The following is a 19,787-nucleotide window of genomic DNA, read 5'->3' as shown; positions in this document are numbered from 1 at the left end:
TGTTTCCTTAATTTAAAAGAGAATATACAATATGATATTAAAAAGTATTTGTGCAGAAATTTTGACAGGCATCTTTTTATAAAGGTTTCTTAAAACCAAAAGTGCCTGAGCAATATAGAGAAAAAAACCCAAAGACATCACAGTGTAGTCCTGCATCTCATAATTAACTGTTTTCTAGTCCTTTTGCTTTCATGCTCTGTCTAGCCGCTCTATTGCTAACCATGCTAAAAACAGCTCTTTGTTCCTTACAATCTTTGTCTACGGAACATTGGTCTGGAACTAGTGTTTGCGTTGCATCGTTCTTTGTTGTGTTCGAGTGTTTTAATTGCAGTTAAAATTCATCAAATTTGATCAAGTTTTAATTGTTATTGACCAAAAAAGGTGATGATTATCGGTGTTAATATATCGCTCATGTCTAGTTGAAGCAATATTATGAACCTTTTTTGTGTTTGCTCTAATTTACCATATTTTCATACTAAAAGGCACATGAAAGTCCTTTGATTTTACCAAAATTCGACAGAACACTAATTTTGTTGGAATATAACTATTAAATGCACAGAGAGTGCTTAAGATAAAGATTCATCATAAAGCAAACCCATAAACAAATCAACGACCTAGAGTACAGGGGAGTCATCACAGCTTTTGTTGACTGGTGTAGGCGAAACCACCTCTACATCAACGCCAGTAAGGAAATGGCGATCGATTTTCGGAGGAATCCTCAACAGACCACTCAGGTGAACATCCAGAGTAAGGACATTTAAATCGTGGAGAATTAAGTACCTGGATGTTCACCTCAACAACAAACCTGAGTGGTCCACAAACACAGATGCCCTGTACAAGAGGGGCCAGAGCCACCTCTACCTACTGAGGAGACTACGGTCCTTTGGAGTGTTCAGGACACTGCTGAGGACCTTTTACGACACTGTGGTGGCATCTACAGTGTTTTATGCAGTGGTCTGTTGGGGATGCGGGAGCACGGAGAGGGACAGGAACAGGCTGAATAAGACGGTCAGGTGGGCCAGCTCTGTTCTGGGCTGTCCTCTGGACTCTGTGGAGGAAGTGGGAGAGAGGAGGATGCTGGCCAGAATGATGTCCATCATGGACAGTACTTCCCACCCCCTGCATGAGTTTGAGGAGTCCCTCCGAAGCTCTTTCAGCAATAGACTGCTACACCCTCATTGCAGGAAGAGCTTCCGCAGATCCTTCCTCCCATCAGCTGTCAGGCTCTTTAACAAAAGAAATGGCTGAACGTTAAGACCAACCGTATGTATACATGTGTACATATGTGTATAGAAATATAGATATATCAGCAACATGCTTATTTATTTATTAACTTATTACCTATTTATTTGTCTAAAATGTCATTCCCTGTGTCTGTGTTCTCACCCTTTTGCTACTGTGACAGTGACATTTCCCGAATACGGGATGAATAAAGTTATCTAAACTCATAAAATTAAGACACCTGGGGCAAAGAGAACACTTGAAAATAGGCCTATACAGGATTACAACAAGTCTCGTTTCCACGTGATCCAATTGAATTGTATTGCAATTCCAATAAGTGTGCTCAATTAATTTTTTTGTGGAGGAAAAAAAATCCTCAACTACTCAACTTAACATGTTTATGCAATGCAAACTTTATTTACAAGAGAAAAATAAAAAGAAACACGGATGTAATGCCATGCTCTTTTCAGTCTAGGCTGCGAGAAATTCTGTCAGTAGGATGAAGATCTCAACATAAAGAGATGGTTTCAAGAGAATTTCATAACATTAATATTGGCTACGGACTCATGTTTCAAAGAAGTCTTGGTGTTAAACAAGGACATTACTTTAGTACATACAAATAGTATTTACAGATACTCACAGTGTCCATGTTGGGCAAGGGTGGCCAACTCCGGTCCTTGAGAGCCACTATTTGGTCTGATTTCCATATCTCCCTCCTCCACCACACCTGAATCAAATGATCAACTCATCAGAAAGCTGTCAAGAAGCTTGATACCAATCCTGATTATTTGATTCAGGCATGTTGGTGGAGGGATATAGAAAACAGACCAGACCAGATAGTGGGTCTTGAGGACCAGAATTGGCCACTCCTGATGTTGGGGATGAACCTGTTAATGATAGGTCGTTGAGGGAGTGAGTGGAAGAAGTTGAGGGCATATTTATATGGAAAGACCACAATCAGAGTCCAGGTTTTCATTCCTGTAGTATAAGGAGAACCGGGGAATTATCCCTGAAGTGCAGCTATCACAGACTTTAGCCCTCAGTTTTTACGCCATTATCATGTGGGGCAAGTACTTGAGTGCTTGACCAATAGTGATTCAATAATGTAAAGCCAACAATATATCACGCCTCTTGTAATTATCGTCTTACTTCTACAATCATACTTCATCTGCACGTAGAAGCCGAATGGAATATGCTCTGCTATTCTGTCTTACTTCTAAAATTGAGTGTCAAATTTAGCCTGATGGGGAATGCTCTTCTATTCAGAGTAAAATGAAAAATTTAATTTATAAAAAAAAAATCTTGTTTTAAAAAGGTTAGCAACGTTTCTGTTGGTTTCGTTTCTAATAGTAAAATTGAGAGCCTTCAATTTGCTGGTGACCAGTTCAGGGTCTACCCTGCCTATCGCCTAGTCAGCAGGCCACAGTTCACCCACAACCCCTGTAAGGATAAGCGTCAAAGAAATTGGATGGACATTTAAGAGTCTCCTCTGTTGGTCCACACGGCACAGTCCACTTCAACACAGCGATATGGCTCTGCACATTACGAATGGCAACAAAACAAGACTAGGGTTGACTGTGCACCGGTTTCCTCCACAATAAAAGCAGTGGTTATACAACCTAGAAAAATCTGCAGTATGAGAAAATCTGGCAACTTTTTAATCAAAGAATAAAAACGTACGGCCATAACCAAATGCAGCTCCATTAAAGAGATGAACATAAAAAAGAGAAGAAAAATGAAGTGAATTATCAGCTAGAAGGTGATTTTATACACAGGAAGAATGGGAGTTAAAGTTCCTAATGCTTGTTAGGTCCATCTAACAGAAGAGGGAGGAGAAACAAAAGAAGTGCCTGCCCTAAAACAAGGCTAGTTTCCACCATGAGATGATATGATTCGAGTGTTCCTACTCCCGGTTGCTCTTAATACGCTCCAGACGTTTCTTCAAGTCGCCCAGGTTGGCTGCTGGAGAGGCCGAGCGCGTGTGCGTGTTGGACGGAGAGCGAGACTGAGCCTTGTGTTCCTGCTGATAGTGCTCCCTGGATTCTTTGAGCTGCGACAGCTTACTGTGCAGCATGTCAGTAGACGAAGCCACTGACGGCTTGGATGAAAGAATTGAGGTGATAGGAGCTCGTTCTTGGGGCTCTCCGTCACCCCCACTGTTACTCTGCAACACAGGCAAAAGAGAAATGTTTGAGCCTAATGGAAAAAGTTGAGGATTACATTCTGTGAGCGAGATTTTGGCTCATATTGTTTTACTAATAGAGCATATTCATTTGATTAACCATTTGACTGCCAGAGATTTAAATCATCCAGGCTTGGCGTGTTTCACAAAAATTGCGTGCGCGCTTTTTTTTTTTTTTTAAATGTCGCCATCATTTTGCGTAAAATGAAAACAACCTAATACTAAAAGGAGTTTAAACATGTTCAATTTCTTTTTTCGGAATGTAATTTTCTCTGTCCTTTGCCCGCTTTAAACTCATTGGTTATTCAGTCAGACGTAATACCAGTCCTACAACAATCGTACTACTCGCTATGCTAGCGGCGTGTGGACATGTACTAGTGCATGGAGCAAATTCTATCAACAAAGATCTACATGTATTTTATTATTTGTCCGGTGGTGGTGAAAAATGAGTCACGGGATAAAGATATGTTGGTATTATGCAATTTCCTCCAAGTACATTTGAGCACTTCAATAAGGTGATGAAATTATTGGGTCGTGCACGTCAGATTATTTGGAAACATAACAATACCTTGCCAAAGTGTGGATATAGAATTTCTTTAGTGTTCTAGTACATTGACAGAATTAAAAGGGGTTAATATTAACAAGCTATCCTTTCAACTGGCCAATATTTTGGAACTACTAACAGGGGTTTTGGAAACCTGTGATTCGTTAGCTACATGTGGCTCTATAATACCTCCACTGGTGCTCACTATGGCCATTTAATCTTATTACATTTTGCGAGAGGGGTGTGGGGAGGATCCTGCTTAACAGTCTCTAAATCTGTATTTTGAATTATGCCCAGGAGTGCAGAATATATATATATAAATATATATATATATATATATATCTATATATATCTATATATATCTATATATATCTATATATATCTATATATATCTATATATATCTATATATATCTCTATATATATCACTATATATATCTCTATATATATCTATATATAAATAAATAAATAAATAAATAATATGGATCAATATTGAGCCGCAACAGCTCTCACAACTACGGCAAGCAGCCCCCGACTATTTTACTATATTTCCGGTGCGCGGTGAATGCTGAGATATATAATACAGCGTTTCATTTCGGTTGAGCTCGATCTAACACTGACAATTTCAAAATAAAACACTAGATTTTGTAACTTGGATCTAGCTTTCGTATATTGGAACAATAATTTGCATATGAAGGGGTTTCGTAACCTGAACATTTCGAATGTAGGTCGAACTGTATTTTATGAAGAATTTAAGTTGCAACTTTGATTCTAAAAATCTCACCTGGCCATCTACAAAGAAAAACATTCCTACAGATCTTCACTTTGCAACACTGCATTAAAAATATCCTCACCCTGGTGTTTTCCAGGCCTTGTCTCTGACGCAGGATCTTCAGTCTTTCGTAGTATACTGCAGGCTTCAGGTGTTCCTCATTACTACTCAGACTGTTGTCGGCCTGATGCTGTGGAATCACTGCAGAATAGCATATTACTTGCTATCTGTCCACAAGTCAGTGACACTTCTAGTCTGTGCTCTCACCTGTTGGGTTTTGAATCCGAGGCTTGCCCTCTCGTTCAGACTCGATCATACGAAGCCCTCTCTCCACATAGCTCTGGAAGAATGGCGATGTATTCTTGAGGAAGGGCTCAAGGTCCACATCCCTGCACTTCTGTTTATACTCATAGAGTTCTGTTAAACCCTGGGAACATTTCGGTACAGTATTAAAACACATTGTAGACCAATACAGTGGTACCTCGTCATACAACCGCTCGTCATACAATATTCTCGTCTTACGACGGAAATTTTGATCGAATAATTCGCCCGTGATGCGATCAAAATTTCGTGATACGACCAAGCCAGGTGGCCATGGCACTGTCTTTTTTGCATCTCTTTCGTGTATAAAAATATCTACGAGCACCGAATGAGTTATTCAGACCAGGAAACGCACAACGCGCATGCGCGGGGAAAAAGAGGGCTTTCTGGGTAATGAAGTATACTCGTGCACTCTTTCTCAGAATAAAACTTTACCCACAATCAATACGTGGGTAAGCTCAGCTGCTGCATTTCCTGTTATTTTTATCTAATACGAGGAGTATTATATTACTTCTCGTTCGCTGCTCATAAGAACATCAGGGGCACTGGCTCGCAACTCCCCGCAATAGCATCCCCGGTAGCAACTCTATCATAGGCGCTGTTCAAAGCGGTTGCGAGCACAGATGCTACAAGCTAAAAGGGAGCCGCGAGCACAGATGCTACAAGCTAAAAGGGAGCCGCGAGCCAGCGCCCTCGATGCTCCCATGAGCAGCGGAGCGATCGCTGATAAAAGACTGCTTCTCGTTGGCAAGTGGTCGTACGTTATCCGATTGAGGACATTTGTGTGCATCATTTTCGGAATATTTTGAAGGGAATAGTACAACAGCAAATAGCCCATCGATAGCGAACGTGAGGGTGGAGTGTTTGTTCCGTTTACGAGTGCGTTGTGTGGAGAAAAAAAACCCGAAGGCCCCCGCCCCTTTTGTGCCCCTCTCCCCTCGGCGAAATCCGCCCAATTTTAGTTAAAATTAAACACATTTTATTACTATTAAACCACTAGCTATGCGTTACTTTGTTAATTGATGGGGAATTACAAGAAATACACATTTTTTTCCAATCCAATATCCTGTTTTTGGTGTTTTTTCAGAGGGTTGGAACAAATTAATTTGTTTTCCATTCATGTCAATGGGAAACGTCCGCTCGAGTTACGAGAACCTCGTCATACGATCTCAGTCTCGGAACGGATTATGATCGTATGTCGAGGTACCACTGTATGTGAAAAGCTATTTTAATAATGCCCATTAAAAGAATAAAATATAAGTGCTAAAATGTGCTATTAGTGCCATGCCAGTTGTATTGCATAGGTTGTGCAAAGGGGGACCAGTTTATGGCCATTAGCTTACATGGTTAGCATACTATACCAGATGCAATCAGGCATGAAAAACTCCACTTAAATTACATACATAGAGGTAAAGCATACAACTTTGAAGTGTGGAAAAAGTAATCAAACACACCTCTTTGGTGTTTTCCTTAGAGCCGATTTTTTTGAAGATTTCTGATAGAATGTCACGGTCCTTTGTCTTTGACATGCCATCCTCCTTGGAACAAAACATTTATAATTCAGTCATCTTTTTCTTATCATTAAATATGTTTGTTTTACAAAGATGACCTTGACAACAACAAAATGTGCTGCTCAATAAAAACTACAAATTTACTCCCTCATCCCAAAAATATGCATGGCAAGATGATTAAATGCTCTACATTGTAGATAGTTATGAATGTGTGGGTGAATGATGGTCTCATTGAGCCCTGCGATTGGCTGGCAACCAATTCAGGGTGTACCCTGCCTACTGCCCATAGCTGGCTGGGATAGGCTCCGGCACACCCCACTATCCTCGAGAATAAGCAGAAAATTAATAAATATGCATGGGTTGTAGACTACAAATGCTGGATGTTTACATGATCATTGCTTGATGTTGTGTAGCTTGCTAGCCTCTGTCTTTACTGATTGAGATGCATCATTGGTATGATAATTCAGCATGAGCCAAAGGGGTAGAGCATGTGAGCTCTTGATATTTTAATGCGGGTTCCAAAATTATTTTTGCCCACCATAATTGTCCTTTAAATAATTAAAATTAAATATTTATTTATCTAGCTATTTTTTCATAACCCTTAAAGAGAGCAGCTGCAAGGTCACTTTAAAAGCTAAAAATAAAATAAAAATGCATGCAAGTATTTGTAAATCACCCATTGCTCACCATGTGCAGACTTCCCTTCTCGTTGCCTCGGTCACTCTTGCTACCAAACTGGTTACCCACTGACTGTTTGACAACCCGCTGCAAGTAGCCTTCTAATTCAGACTCATTTCGGTTGTCGATCATTGAAAGGTGGTCCAAGATCTGTCAATTAAGAATAAAAAGGGCACCTACGTTTAGTAAAGATCATTTCAAAAATATAAACTTATGACTTCTAACTTGTGATCTCATGGATTGGTAAAAAAAAAATAAAAATCACGTCCATCTTAACTGTCGGAAAATAAGACTTTGCTCAAGTACATATGAGCAGAAAGAATCTTTTGAAAAAAGAAAATTTAATCTTTCCGATTTTGCAAATTGCAAAGCTTTACAGACAACATATTGGCTACTGCATGTTTGGAAAAGCAGTAGTATTACCATCTGCTTAAACACACTCACCAACGCAGCATTTAAACAGCCCTTTCCTACTACAGAATCTGTCAGTTAAAGCTACAACATAAGATATTCTATTAGGATATTTATTGCGACACACCTAAGTTCAGAAATCTGCCGTGTAGAACAAAAGGTTAAAACATGCAATGTGAAGGAACTACGCTAGATAAAACCCATCATGCTTGAGCTTCTGCAGGAGGATTATGTCAACCAAGACTTTATGAAAATAAAACAATATGGATGAATTATCCTGGGTGCCCTTGCTAGTGGGATTAAGTAGCCCACTCTCTCTATGTGACGCACACAGCACACATTTTATTCCACGTTTAAAAAAGGATCATACAGCTTCAATTTATTCTATGTTGAGGTTTTTCCATTCACAATCCATGTTCAAAAGGAGAAGGAATTAATTAGCACTTGTTGTATTAATTTAAAAGACCATCGTGGATATCTTAACTAAAATGTTCTTTTGAATTTATGGGCAAAACTTCGTCCTACAAAATAGAGATGAGATTATACCATTTTATTTCGTAAGATGAAAGATCAGATCCGTAACTCACGATTCAATATTTCATTACAGACCATTATTTATTAAAATAAGCAGTTAAATTGGGTTTATTTAACTCGTTAAGGATGAACGTCAATGCAAGTGAAGAAAAACACGCCAACTGAATAATTTTTGGTTGTTATCACAGTGCTTACATTTCATTCAACTTCAAAAAACAGAGGAGTTTAAAAGATGGGAAAACAAAACATTGGTTTGATGAATATACAGGAGGAGCTCATTACCTTAGCCCCTGTAAGCTTGCAAAGGGTGTGCAATAGAGTTTTGAGGGTTCTGTGTGGAACGTCACTCTTGAGCTGTTTAAGTTTCTCTTTGGGGAAAACCTTCATGATGTTATGGACATCAAATAAAATTCGATCAAGGTTGACGCTGTTGATGGTCTCATGGAGATTACGGATCAACCTCCACAGGCACTGAGCAAACACACAGTTGAGATTAGTTTAACATTTCTGTTCAAGCATTCCATCTGGTACGCTAAGGATGCACCAAAATGAACTGATAAAGACGGGAAAGATATTTTAAAAAAAAAACGAAAATGATACAGGGGTACCTCTACGAATACTTCTACATATGAAATCTTCAGGTTACAAAATGCTTGGATATGCAAATTACTGTTCCAAGACGCGTAAAACTGTCCAACTTACGAAAGAATCGAAGTGATATTGCAGCACTTATGAGAGTCGATCTTGAACTTCCCACTCCAGAGTTAGCATGCAAAACATGGTCACTTACCACTCACTGCAGTCAGCAACATCCATGCAGAATAGCCTCATAAACACCTTTTTATCCGGTATTTTATCTTTATAAATTGTGTTACTGAAGTTGCTTTACGGTTAGCTTTCTCCCAACAATTTGCTGGCATTTCATTCGAGAGCAGGAAGCAATGGCTATGATGCTGCAAGGTTAGCGTGCTGTGGAAGCCAGTCAGCTTAGCAGAGAAGCCATCGACGTCAAAGAGTAATTAAAGAGTCAAGATATGAACCTCGTCAGCTTTGGCTGGCGGTAAGTTCCTGATCCATGTTTGTCACCTAGTTGTTTCTTGGCTTTAAGTGTCCTTAATATAATTTGAAGTTGTGGATTTGGGGTGGGCATATTATATTTATTAATTAGTTTATTTACTTGTTTACCTATTTTAAAAAGGGTGGCTCGGTAGAGGAGAGGTCACCGCAGCGGCCCAACTATTCTGTGGTCGGGGGTTCGATACCAGGTGGGTTCTCACTGTGGAGTTTTGCATGGTTTCTCCACGTACTCCGGTTTCCTCCCATGTCCCAAAAACATTCAGGTTAGGCTGGTTGGCACTCTAAATTGCCCCGAGGTAGGAGTGTGAGCGTGAATGGTTGCCCATCTCCTGCGATTGTCTGGCCTAGCCGCTGATTCAGGTTGCCCCCCCGTCCGCTCGGTGCCCATAGTGAGCTGGGATAGGCTCCAGCATAACTTAATATATTTAGTCACGACTTATGTTAGCCGATGCATTGTGAATCAAACAAGATTTCCCATAAAGCCTGTGGCTACGCAAGTCTCTTACGTTCAAATAGGTGAGCGATTCGAGGCTTCATCAGAAAGACAGTGTGGGTCTTTCACACAAAGCAAACCGCACCACGATCTGCTTGGAGGTGAACCGAAACCACCCCCCCGGGTGCTTGGTTTGCACCAAAGTTGCTGATTTGTATTGACATCAGACCAAAAGGTGAGCAGCACTGACGTTTTAGGTTTGGTTCAGACAAAAAAGGGAGCAGGTGTTAATGCGCCTTAATTCACATTTTGTCTAATCATTTTGGACCACATTTTGGTGCATGCCTGATAGATTTTTTACTTTCTGCAACATTCTGTTTGTGTTCTTCGCTCAGAAACTTGCCTTCATAACAAGTTCAGAGAACCTGGGAGTCCCAGCTGTTGGAACCAAGGTGTCTTGTAGCATCACCAGCAGGGCACTAAAAAGTAGAAAGGTTTGTTTATTTATATTATTATTTTTATATACACCGATATATACATACGCACATATAGAAAAAAACGATATAGCGATATTTTGGGTGTTGGCGATATGAATAATTCAAGATTTTCCACCAGATGACTTGATTAGCTCTGTTTGGAAATATTAATGTTGACCCACCAGGACCACATTGTATTCATATAATCCTGTTTAAACATTAAGATCATATCAGAATCAAGGAGTTTCCCCATTTTAATGTTCTGAAAAAAATATGTAACTTGTGAAGTTGGGCTAAAATGGGATTAAGTTCATCCAACTTTAAATGTATTTTGGGCAATGTGAGGTAAATTTACATCGTTTTATTTTTGAGAGGCTAAAAATAGCCTGCTTGCCAATAGTGAATATGAATTCAGTTGATTTTATTCATTTCACATTGCACAGCAACTTTTGGTTTGAAGGTGCAGGTACTTTTCATAGTGAGGGAGTTGTCTTTATTGCACAACAGAATAACAAAAATGCTCTTTTCTTTTAAAGTAAGATACTCAGTTACATTTATAATTCAAGAACGAGCAAATGTATCTACTTATTCACAGAAGTTTCAAATTTGAAAGAAAAAAAGATTTGATAGCTATCGTGATAATTATCGATAGAATCAATTTTTTTTTTATTGTAATAATTTTTCATATTGCCCAGCGATTTTTGCGACAACTCCCGTCTCGTCACCACTAGAGGGCACCGAATTGAAGCATATAATTTGTGGCACGTTTGAAGTGTCCAAAATCAATGTATCATTTAACAAGCAGGTGACAACACGTTTATATTAGGCAAGGCAACCTTAAGTTGTTGTCGGCAGAGCGCTCGAAGCCAATCAAAAGAGTTGTATTGAGCAAACAATAAACTCTAAAACTTATTGCACGTTCCGCGATGCGAGTATTGGACATGCACAGCGCGTTGTCGCGGTTCAAACGAGACATCTTTTAGGTCTAACACACACACAAACAAAAATAGGAAGCCTTTACATGCACTTGATTAAAAAGATTCGAGCCTTGGAACACACACACAACTTTTCTTTGCTACAGCTAATGACATCTCCAGGCACTTTGGGGAGATCTGTAATTCATAAACGCCAAACTCTCCACTTAGTTAGCGAAAGTAGTGGAGTCCTTTTCACTGCTACAATAATTGCGCTTTTCTCCTTAAAGTGAGAAAGGCAATGGCTTTTTTTTAACAAAATGAATGCATTTATGCTTGGCTTGAGAGTACCCAGCTCCCTGTTCTTGCATGCCTCTGCCGGACTCACTATCGTGCGTGCATTTGCAGTCACACGAGGCAATACTGACAGCATACTGTAAAAAGAAGGATGTGAAATTGTCCCTGGCCAAAAAACTCCACTAGATAGACAGGCCAAAAAAATAAGAACTACATTATAGCAAATAATAACTGGACATAGGTGGACCGGCTCATTTTACCTAATTATGTTGGTCTGGTCAGACTTCTCCAGGACTTTAACAACCAGCAGGTTTACAGACCTAATGACTTGTTGTCCCTCTTCAGTGTCCTCCACTCTGCTGTCTAGTATTAAAGTTATCAGACCATGCATCAGATCCTTTAACACACCCATTGATGCCTCTCTCGCCAAAGACTCCAAAGAGAATAACTGAGGACAAGAAAATGGCAGGCGATTATTGCAAATGGTCTATGCAGCTCAGGCAAATTTAAGGCTTTGTGCACACGTAGCAGGGGTTTTTGCAAATGAGAATTTTGCTCATTACAACTGGAATATATATATCCCGCAATTTATTGCAGCCGATCATAAATAGCTAGCAAACCACCGTGTTTCACAATTTTATTCAAAAAGTTGAACTTGAAGGGAGAACATGCCTCTTATGTGTAATGGCAAATAAAATATAGGTTTATCCTTCACAAAGTCATTTGTCTGTGTTCACCAATACAGAGAAATGTCTTGTGAAAACAAGCAACTTCAAAAGAAGTGGCATTAAAACCTCCGTGTGTTTAATAATGTATGTATGAACAGATTCAGAATGTAAGCACGCGGCGCATCTATCAATATGAACATATTTTGTCGGCAGAAGTGAAATTTCAACTGTTGGGGGGGGGAAAAAGCAAATCTCTGGTCATTCATGTACACGACCTTGCATCAAATGTCGAATTCACACGTCATTTTTTAAAAACATTCATTTTTAATGCCTAAAATTTTTGCATGTGGAGATAGAACAATCTGTAGGCAAATTACTGTTTGCAAAATACACTGCTGGGTGTGGACAAAGCCTAAGAAAATGAATGTGTAGGAGAGACTCACAGACAACATATTACTAAGGATGCATCTATACAGTTTAAATATATCCTCCTTGTCCAGCCGCTCATCAGCCATATGGGTATTATAGATGAGCCTTAGTTGCATAAAAGTGGCAATGAGGAACTGGTCAATGTGTCCTGACATGACCTCTGCCTTGTTTTCTTGACACAATACTTCATCAATCTATAAGGAGAGAACATATTTTTCAGCATTAACATCAACCGTATTATAACATGCATTGACGCAAATGCTTTTGAAGCTCCTCAGAGGTTATCAAAAGTACTGAGAAAGTCATTACTTCTATCCAGATTAAGAAGCGTTGATGCTCACAATCAGAATGAAATAATTGCACCATACATGAATTGGTATCCATGGTGGCAAGATGGATAAATGTTAGCACTAGGTGTGGGTCACAATTTCATGAGACGACAATTTCAATTCCTTCACGATATGACATTTGCTGTTATTTTAGTCTACCCCTATTTGATTTGATGCAGGGACGTACAATCCAATTACTTTATCATGTACATACAGAAATTCAAAGATTAGAAAAAATAGAAAAAAAATTAGACAACTTTGCTTTGCTCCTGAAAATTTCACAAATTTTATCGAAAATGCACAAACAGCATATCTAAAAAAAATAAAATAAATCGATCAACATCTTTCGTTTTGACGAAATATTGTATTATCATAAATCAATCCAGATCAATGTATTGTTCCAATTCTTGTTGGCACTACCACTTCACATTCAGTAACTGTGTGATGTTATCCACCCATTCTGTGCAAAGTTTGCAAGTTCTCCATGTCCCTGGATACATTTACCAAGTACTCTGGATTACTGCCACATCACGAACGGCATCTAGGTTAAGTTAACGTTTGCGGAAGACAAAATTATGATTATTTAGCCCGAACACCGGACTATGACTTTATATTCTAGTCTCTGCAAATTCTGAAAAAGCGAGCAGATTTTACTGTCACATTAAACCACTTACTAAGGGTGATTGGAGTCTAATGCAAATTAAATTGTTATAATTTTTTATATAATTCAACCAGTAAAGTGGGAGCAGCGCTCCTTACCTGTGCAAGTGCTTGTATGCTGGTGTTAATGTCCCCACTGGCCACCTGAGAGATGACCAAGTTTATAGTAGAAGCAGCGCTATTGTGGAGGTCGTCAAAGTGGGGGGAGACAGCACGCATTCTGGTGAAACAAAAAACGCAAAAGCAGTAAAATAAACATTTACATTTCCAATATTTGATGTCCCAGGAATCCGTGTGCGGTCGTTTGGTCGCCGGTCTTTTGGTTGCGGTCTTTTGGTCGCCCGGACCCAAACAACGGGCGACCAAAAGACCGGCGACAAAACAAGGTAAAACAACAGTCTACGCATCAATAAAAGCCAACAATGGCACTGAGCGGACGTGTGAGTGTATAAGAGTTTGTATGTACATGAGTTGTCCCCTTAGGAAGGGATGTCAGTCAACAAGTTCTCCAACAAAACATAATAAAAGTACGGGAAATTTGGAGCTTTTCTTTAGCCTAATAATTAATAGGGCATCAAGTATGACTAAATAATAATTCGCAGTTTGTATTTAGGGAATTTGAGCAACGATTTAAATGGTAATTATCAATAACCTTCCGGGCGACCAAACAACCGAGTAACCCAGGAATCAGAGGCGAAAAAGAATAATCCGGAGTTCTGCAGAGAGCCTATTTTGATTTGTACATTAAACACTTGTTTTTCATGACTTATGAATGCCCAAAATGTAAAAAGAAAAAAGGCAATTTAATACATTTGCTTTTCTTAATTTAAAAAGAACAAGAAAAATGTTAAGGATACAATTTTGCTCTGTAAGAAGCTATGTGCTTTTACGGCTTAAAAAATAAATAAACACACTAACTGACTGGTTAATGCTAGTGGCTAACATTAGAGCTACAGCTCGACTCTTCTGGATGATAACAAGATACAACAATCTCTACCAAATAAATACTTATGAGCTGAAATGGTGATAGAGAGCTACCAACCTACATTTAGTGTTGCAAGTTTGTTTGTTTTGTATGTTCACTTGAGGTGTATGTCTGTGCTTCAGTTGTAATTTTATCATTGTGTTGCTGCTCTTGGTATTTGTGGTATTTAGCTTCTGCACCCCAGTTACACTTACTTGGGCTCGGGGATAACAATGGGTTCCAGCAATTCATCTAACTTGTGCTGGACAAGGTCTGGCAGTTCATTTACCCGGCCTCGGTCCATCTCGATCATGTCCAGGTCCAACTGGAACTCCTTGGGAATGGGCATGTGAGACTCACTATGCTGGGCATTCTGACGGGCTTGGCTGGGAAAAAGAATGGTAGGTGAGTTAATAACAGAGCAGGGTGATTATTACAGTGGTACCTCTACTTACGTACGTCTCTACATAAAAAAATATTCAGGTTACGAAACACCGCAATGGGGAAAGTTTTTTCAAGATAAAAAAACAAAATTCAACTTATGAAACACGAAACCTCCCAAAAATAAATAATAAAATCAAACATCCCCAAAACATAAACACACTTGAGCATCCTGTATTTTATTATGAAATTATCGTGAAAAAGTTGCTCTCCCTTTGGCCCTCTCTCAACACTTTGCTGATATCAGTTTGCTGGCGATATGAGTCGTGTTACTCGCCAATGGGAAATGTCTTTGTATGTGTTATTTTAATTGCTTGGTAAATATTTTTTTGTTCTTTTTTGTCTCACTTCATTTTATACAAAATTGGTATACTGAAACATAAATACAGTTTGTGTCCGGTATTTATTTATTTTAATTGTCATGTTTGAGTTGCTTTCCCATTGGCCATCTCCCAATACCTAGGGGGCCACCTATTGGCTAGAAGGAAGCAGCCTCTCCATGAAACCGAGGTTGGCGTGCTGCAGACAGATGCGAGAGCAAACCCGTGAAGAGATAGCGGCCACTTGGTCATATCGGAGGGAATGGCACCAGACTGATTCGGAAAGGCCGCACTCCAAGAGGACCCCAGAGTGGAGAAGCGGCCAACGGAAAAGTCCGACCAAAAGCCCCTTTTCTGTCACATTTTTATCTTTTTTTTAGGACCCTGGCAGAGCAACTCTGGCCAGTTGGGAGTTCCTGATTCGTGTGCCTTCCATCCTTGTTTACTCATCCTTGATGTATGTTTACTCAGCTATCACACGCAATACCACCGCATTGGAAAATTTGCATTTATTATTCATTTTATTGTTTTAAACAAATGTGTTATTTTTTTCTGCATACGTATTTAATACAAAATTTGGGGACAATATGTGAAAATTGATGGGCTAATACATTACCGGGATTATAAAAGGTTCACAATTGCTTTTTGCCTATTCCTGGAAACTATGTATCAACTTTTTCTCCTTTATTGCTTGTTGTCAAAATGAAATTGTGTCTTTTCTTTTGACCATATAAGATTCTTTCGGACCATGACATGATCAAGTTGTTAATCCCTTTCAATGATGCTGCACTCTGAATCCAATGAAAGAAAATAAAGTGTCCATGAGGTTGTAAAAATTGTATTTTGCTTTCTTTTTTGCAAAAGCGAAAAGGATGACGAAGAAAAAAGTACTCACATCCTATAAGTGCGATACATAATTCTGCTCCGGAAAGGATGGCAGGAAGAATACAGAAAGGAAGAAATCACAGGGGAAAAAAAGATGAGGAGTTAAGAGACATGCAGGCAGCAGGCCCACCTCTCAAGCAAAAGGCAAGAAATAGTTGCTTTCACTCTATGATCCAGTCAAATAAGTACAACATCCACAGTGGTATGAAAACATATGGGCACTTCTGAAAAATTCTTATTTTCATGTATGAATACCTTTTTTTTTTAACTTTAATTCAGGTGTATATGCACAGGCCAAAAAAAGGTATAACAAAGAAAAAAAAAAATCGCACCGTCATGGGTCGCAATTTTATGGGGATATGTTTTTAATAAAATGTAACCTGAAGCCCAGACATTTCATCTTGAAAGGCAATTTAAAATAATGTGGCAAGTGACATGTGGGACTTAGTATAGAGAACAGGCCTTTACTTTCACAGCACAACTCAGAGAAATCTAGCAGTTGACTGAACGCAGCACACAGGGACCGCTACCAGAAACTCATTGGAAGTCAGGAACATTGTTTTTAGTAAAAGTCGACTGAATATTGTTTGTTCTTTTTTGGGGTGGCCACATTTGTGCAGCTGTATAATTTTGTCTTGATGCACGCTGCACATCTGATAGTCCAATAAGCCATTACACTCCTGAAATATTGCTATTTATTAGTTTTTGATGAAATGTCTTGTGAAAACATGTACCGTATTTTCACGACTATACGCGCACCGCATTATAAGGCTCACCCTCAATGAATGAGACATTTTAATGTTTTTTCCATATATAAGGCGCACCGCTCTGCATTACACTGGTCTACCGCACCGCATTATACTGGTCTACAGTAGAGGCTGGGGTTAGGTTATGCATCCACTAGATGGTGCTGCGCTAAAGGGAATGTCAACAAAACAGTCAGAGGTCAGACCATCTTTATTAATAGATTACAAATTAGCTTTCTGACAACTCCATTCACTCCCAACATGAATAAACAAGTTTTTTTAATTTTCTCTGAGTTTAAAGTATTAGTATTTTTGTGACACAGCATAATAACTCATGGAACAGGTGGGCGAATGCAGCATCCAACACGCACATCTCCGTCTCACCAAATTCATCATTAATCGAGTCAGTAATTTCTGCCTTCCTGAAAGCTCGGACCACAGTTGAGACTTCCCCTGGGAATGACGACGAACGTGGAATTAATATGCTAGATCGAGCTCAACCGAAATGAAACGCCATTTTATATATATCAGCATTCACCGCGCACCGGAAATAGAGTCGGGGGCTGCTTGCCGTAGTTGCGAGAGCTGTTGCGGCTCAATATTGACCCATATATAATATATTTTTATATATATAGTTCGCAGGCTTTGTATGCTCTGTTGACGCCAATATAGCGGCTGGAGTTCTTTTGTCAATCCAGCCGGAATGACGGCGAGCACCAAATTAGTGTGCTCGCCGTCATACTGGGTGTATTGACAAAAGAACCACATATCCCAGCATGAACCGCGCACAAATTTAAGACTTTTAAGTGCGCCTTATAGTCATGAAAATACAGAAGAATTAAGTTGCTGATAAACACCCTTTTGTTTATGAATTAAATAGAAATTGTCAGGGGTGCCCAAGAAACTTTTTTCATACCAATGTACATACACAGACACATACAGAGTTTAGAGGAAGGTAAGATGACAGAAGGAAAGAGGCCTTTGACTAAATAACATTGTGTTTACATCAAAAGCTGTTTCACTGGCTTGAACTAAACAGATAAAATCCAGTACAGTATGTGTTCAGTACAATTGACCTCTGAAACTCACTTGCAGTTAGTCATTTAAAAAAAACATTTTTAAACAAGTGAAGCCCCAATTATTCAAATTTTGAATGCAATTTTGGGTATTTGTTTTTCATACATTACAGTAGTTTATATGCTCTTATTAAAACAGTAACATTGAAATTTTGTACAGTTACAGTGGCTAGCAAAAAACACTAACGTTTATTTGGGAATAAAACCAATAGTTTTTTTTATGAAAACCCAAAATGACTATTTCATTTTAATAATTACATTGTACTCTACCAATTGGTCAGACATTCACTAAAATGGCTGTAAAAATTTGACGAGGAGGAATATAATTGCTTTTACGCTATCAGTGTTGACTCCAAGAGCAACGAGCAATGCTATAAATGACAGACCAAATATCCCTGAAAATGGCTTTAAAAGGAGAGAAAGAGTAAAAATTTGTACAATTGTGTAAATTGAATAGTGATCGATGGAAAATCTTTAAGGTGGTGTAAAACATACATTGGGGTATACTTTTATATTTTGGAAGGTAAGTGCTAAAAATTTGCAAAAAAATGAAATATGTTAGGGGCGGCCCGGTGTATCGAGTGGTTAGCACGTTGGCCTCACAGCTCTGGGGACCTAGGTTCAAATCCAGGTCGGTCCACCTGTGTGGAGTTCACATGTTCTCCCCGGGCCTGCTGGGCACTCCGGTTTCCTCCCACATGCCAAAAACATGCATGGTAGGCTGATTGAACACTCTAAATTGCCCCAAGGTATGTGTGTGAGCGTTAATGGTTGTTTGTCTCCTTGTGCCCTGTGATGTGTTTTGGTGTTTTGTTTTCTCAATCTCATCGTTATTTACTAACATCTGCGAGGCAAACTTTTTCTTCAGTCGCCAGGATTTAATTACTCTCGGGAGCAGATGCGATATATCCATCACAACATACACAACGACTGGTGCTGCAACAGTAGGATCATTAACACTCAATGCTCCCCTGATTTAGAGCTCTTGGCAGTACGGTGCAGGCATTTCTATCTACCTAGAGAGCCAACGATTGTCATTGATTGACTGCTTACATCCCACCAGATGCCGGTGTCAGTTTGTAACAGAAAAAGTGTGACGATCGTAGGGGAGCTTAAAAAAAAATATTGTTTTCCAGAAAGCCACACATAACCAAATAACACTTTCCAGGTTCTTTACAGAAAAAAGTCAGGAAACAAATAACACTATTAATGAAATACATAACTAAATAACCCTCTCTGAGTTATTCACAGAAAAAACAGGAAATAAATAACACTATTTATGAAATAAATAACTAAATAACTCTCTGGGTTCTTCATAGGAAAAAAAGCCATAGAACATTAACTTTCTGTTGTGCCATGCACAATCTTAACAGATAAAAGTTCAGCTCAGTTGTCAGAGCAGAATCTCTCTTACGTCAACACTTTGCAGCACAGTGCTTGCTGGCGAATTAGGCAGTGGACTCGTAGCGGGGCGGTGAGACCACTTTTTTCCAACTCCCGGTTCATGCGTCCCATTAGACCGCGAGTTTCGCCCACCATGCTAGGAGCCCCGTCAGTCGTGATGCTAGCTAGCTTTGACCAGTCCAGGTCCAACTTCTCCACGGTTTGGCACACTGTCAAAAATATCCTCTCCCGTTGTAGTCCCTTTGAGACTTTGGAGGGCTGCCAGATCCTTGCATATCTCAAAGTTTGCGCTAACTCCACGAATAAAAATGAGCAGTTGCGCTGTGTCTTGCACGTCCGTGCTTTCATCCAGTGCTAATGAAAAAAAGTCAAATTCGTTCGTCTTCTGCTGCAGCTGGGCATATACATTACTCCCGATTTCTTCAACGCGTTTGGTCATTGTATTCGCCGACAGACTTACGGCATTAAATGCATCTTTCTTCTCGGGACACACCTC

The 19,787-nt window shown here is 39.4% G+C and overlaps 1 protein-coding gene across 5 annotated transcripts in view; it reads right to left on the bottom strand.

Moving 5' to 3' along the window:
• Positions 1-1,610: 1,610 nt before the first annotated feature.
• ckap5 (cytoskeleton associated protein 5) overlaps positions 1,611-19,787 on the bottom strand; it is a 58,574-nt gene continuing 40,397 nt past the window's right edge. For 3 of the 5 annotated variants that reach the window (XM_077595721.1, XM_077595724.1, XM_077595722.1), the window contains 12 exons: positions 16,076-16,099; positions 14,635-14,805; positions 13,555-13,675; positions 12,481-12,660; positions 11,630-11,817; positions 10,086-10,161; positions 8,455-8,643; positions 7,237-7,377; positions 6,493-6,576; positions 4,985-5,144; positions 4,800-4,918; positions 1,611-3,385 (listed from right to left, as the gene is read on the bottom strand). In XM_077595721.1, the coding sequence (XP_077451847.1) occupies positions 3,125-3,385; positions 4,800-4,918; positions 4,985-5,144; positions 6,493-6,576; positions 7,237-7,377; positions 8,455-8,643; positions 10,086-10,161; positions 11,630-11,817; positions 12,481-12,660; positions 13,555-13,675; positions 14,635-14,805; positions 16,076-16,099 (1,714 nt within the window). In that variant the 3' untranslated portion in view covers positions 1,611-3,124. The remainder of the gene's footprint in view (positions 3,386-4,799; positions 4,919-4,984; positions 5,145-6,492; positions 6,577-7,236; positions 7,378-8,454; positions 8,644-10,085; positions 10,162-11,629; positions 11,818-12,480; positions 12,661-13,554; positions 13,676-14,634; positions 14,806-16,075; positions 16,100-19,787) is intronic. The other 2 variants (XM_077595723.1, XM_077595725.1) reach the window with 1 other exon arrangement.

This window comes from Stigmatopora argus, chromosome 3 (assembly GCF_051989625.1).
Source record: "Stigmatopora argus isolate UIUO_Sarg chromosome 3, RoL_Sarg_1.0, whole genome shotgun sequence".
NCBI lineage: Eukaryota > Metazoa > Chordata > Actinopteri > Syngnathiformes > Syngnathidae > Stigmatopora > Stigmatopora argus.
Note: the sequence above shows the minus strand (reverse complement) of the source record. Positions and strands in the feature narration are given on the sequence as shown.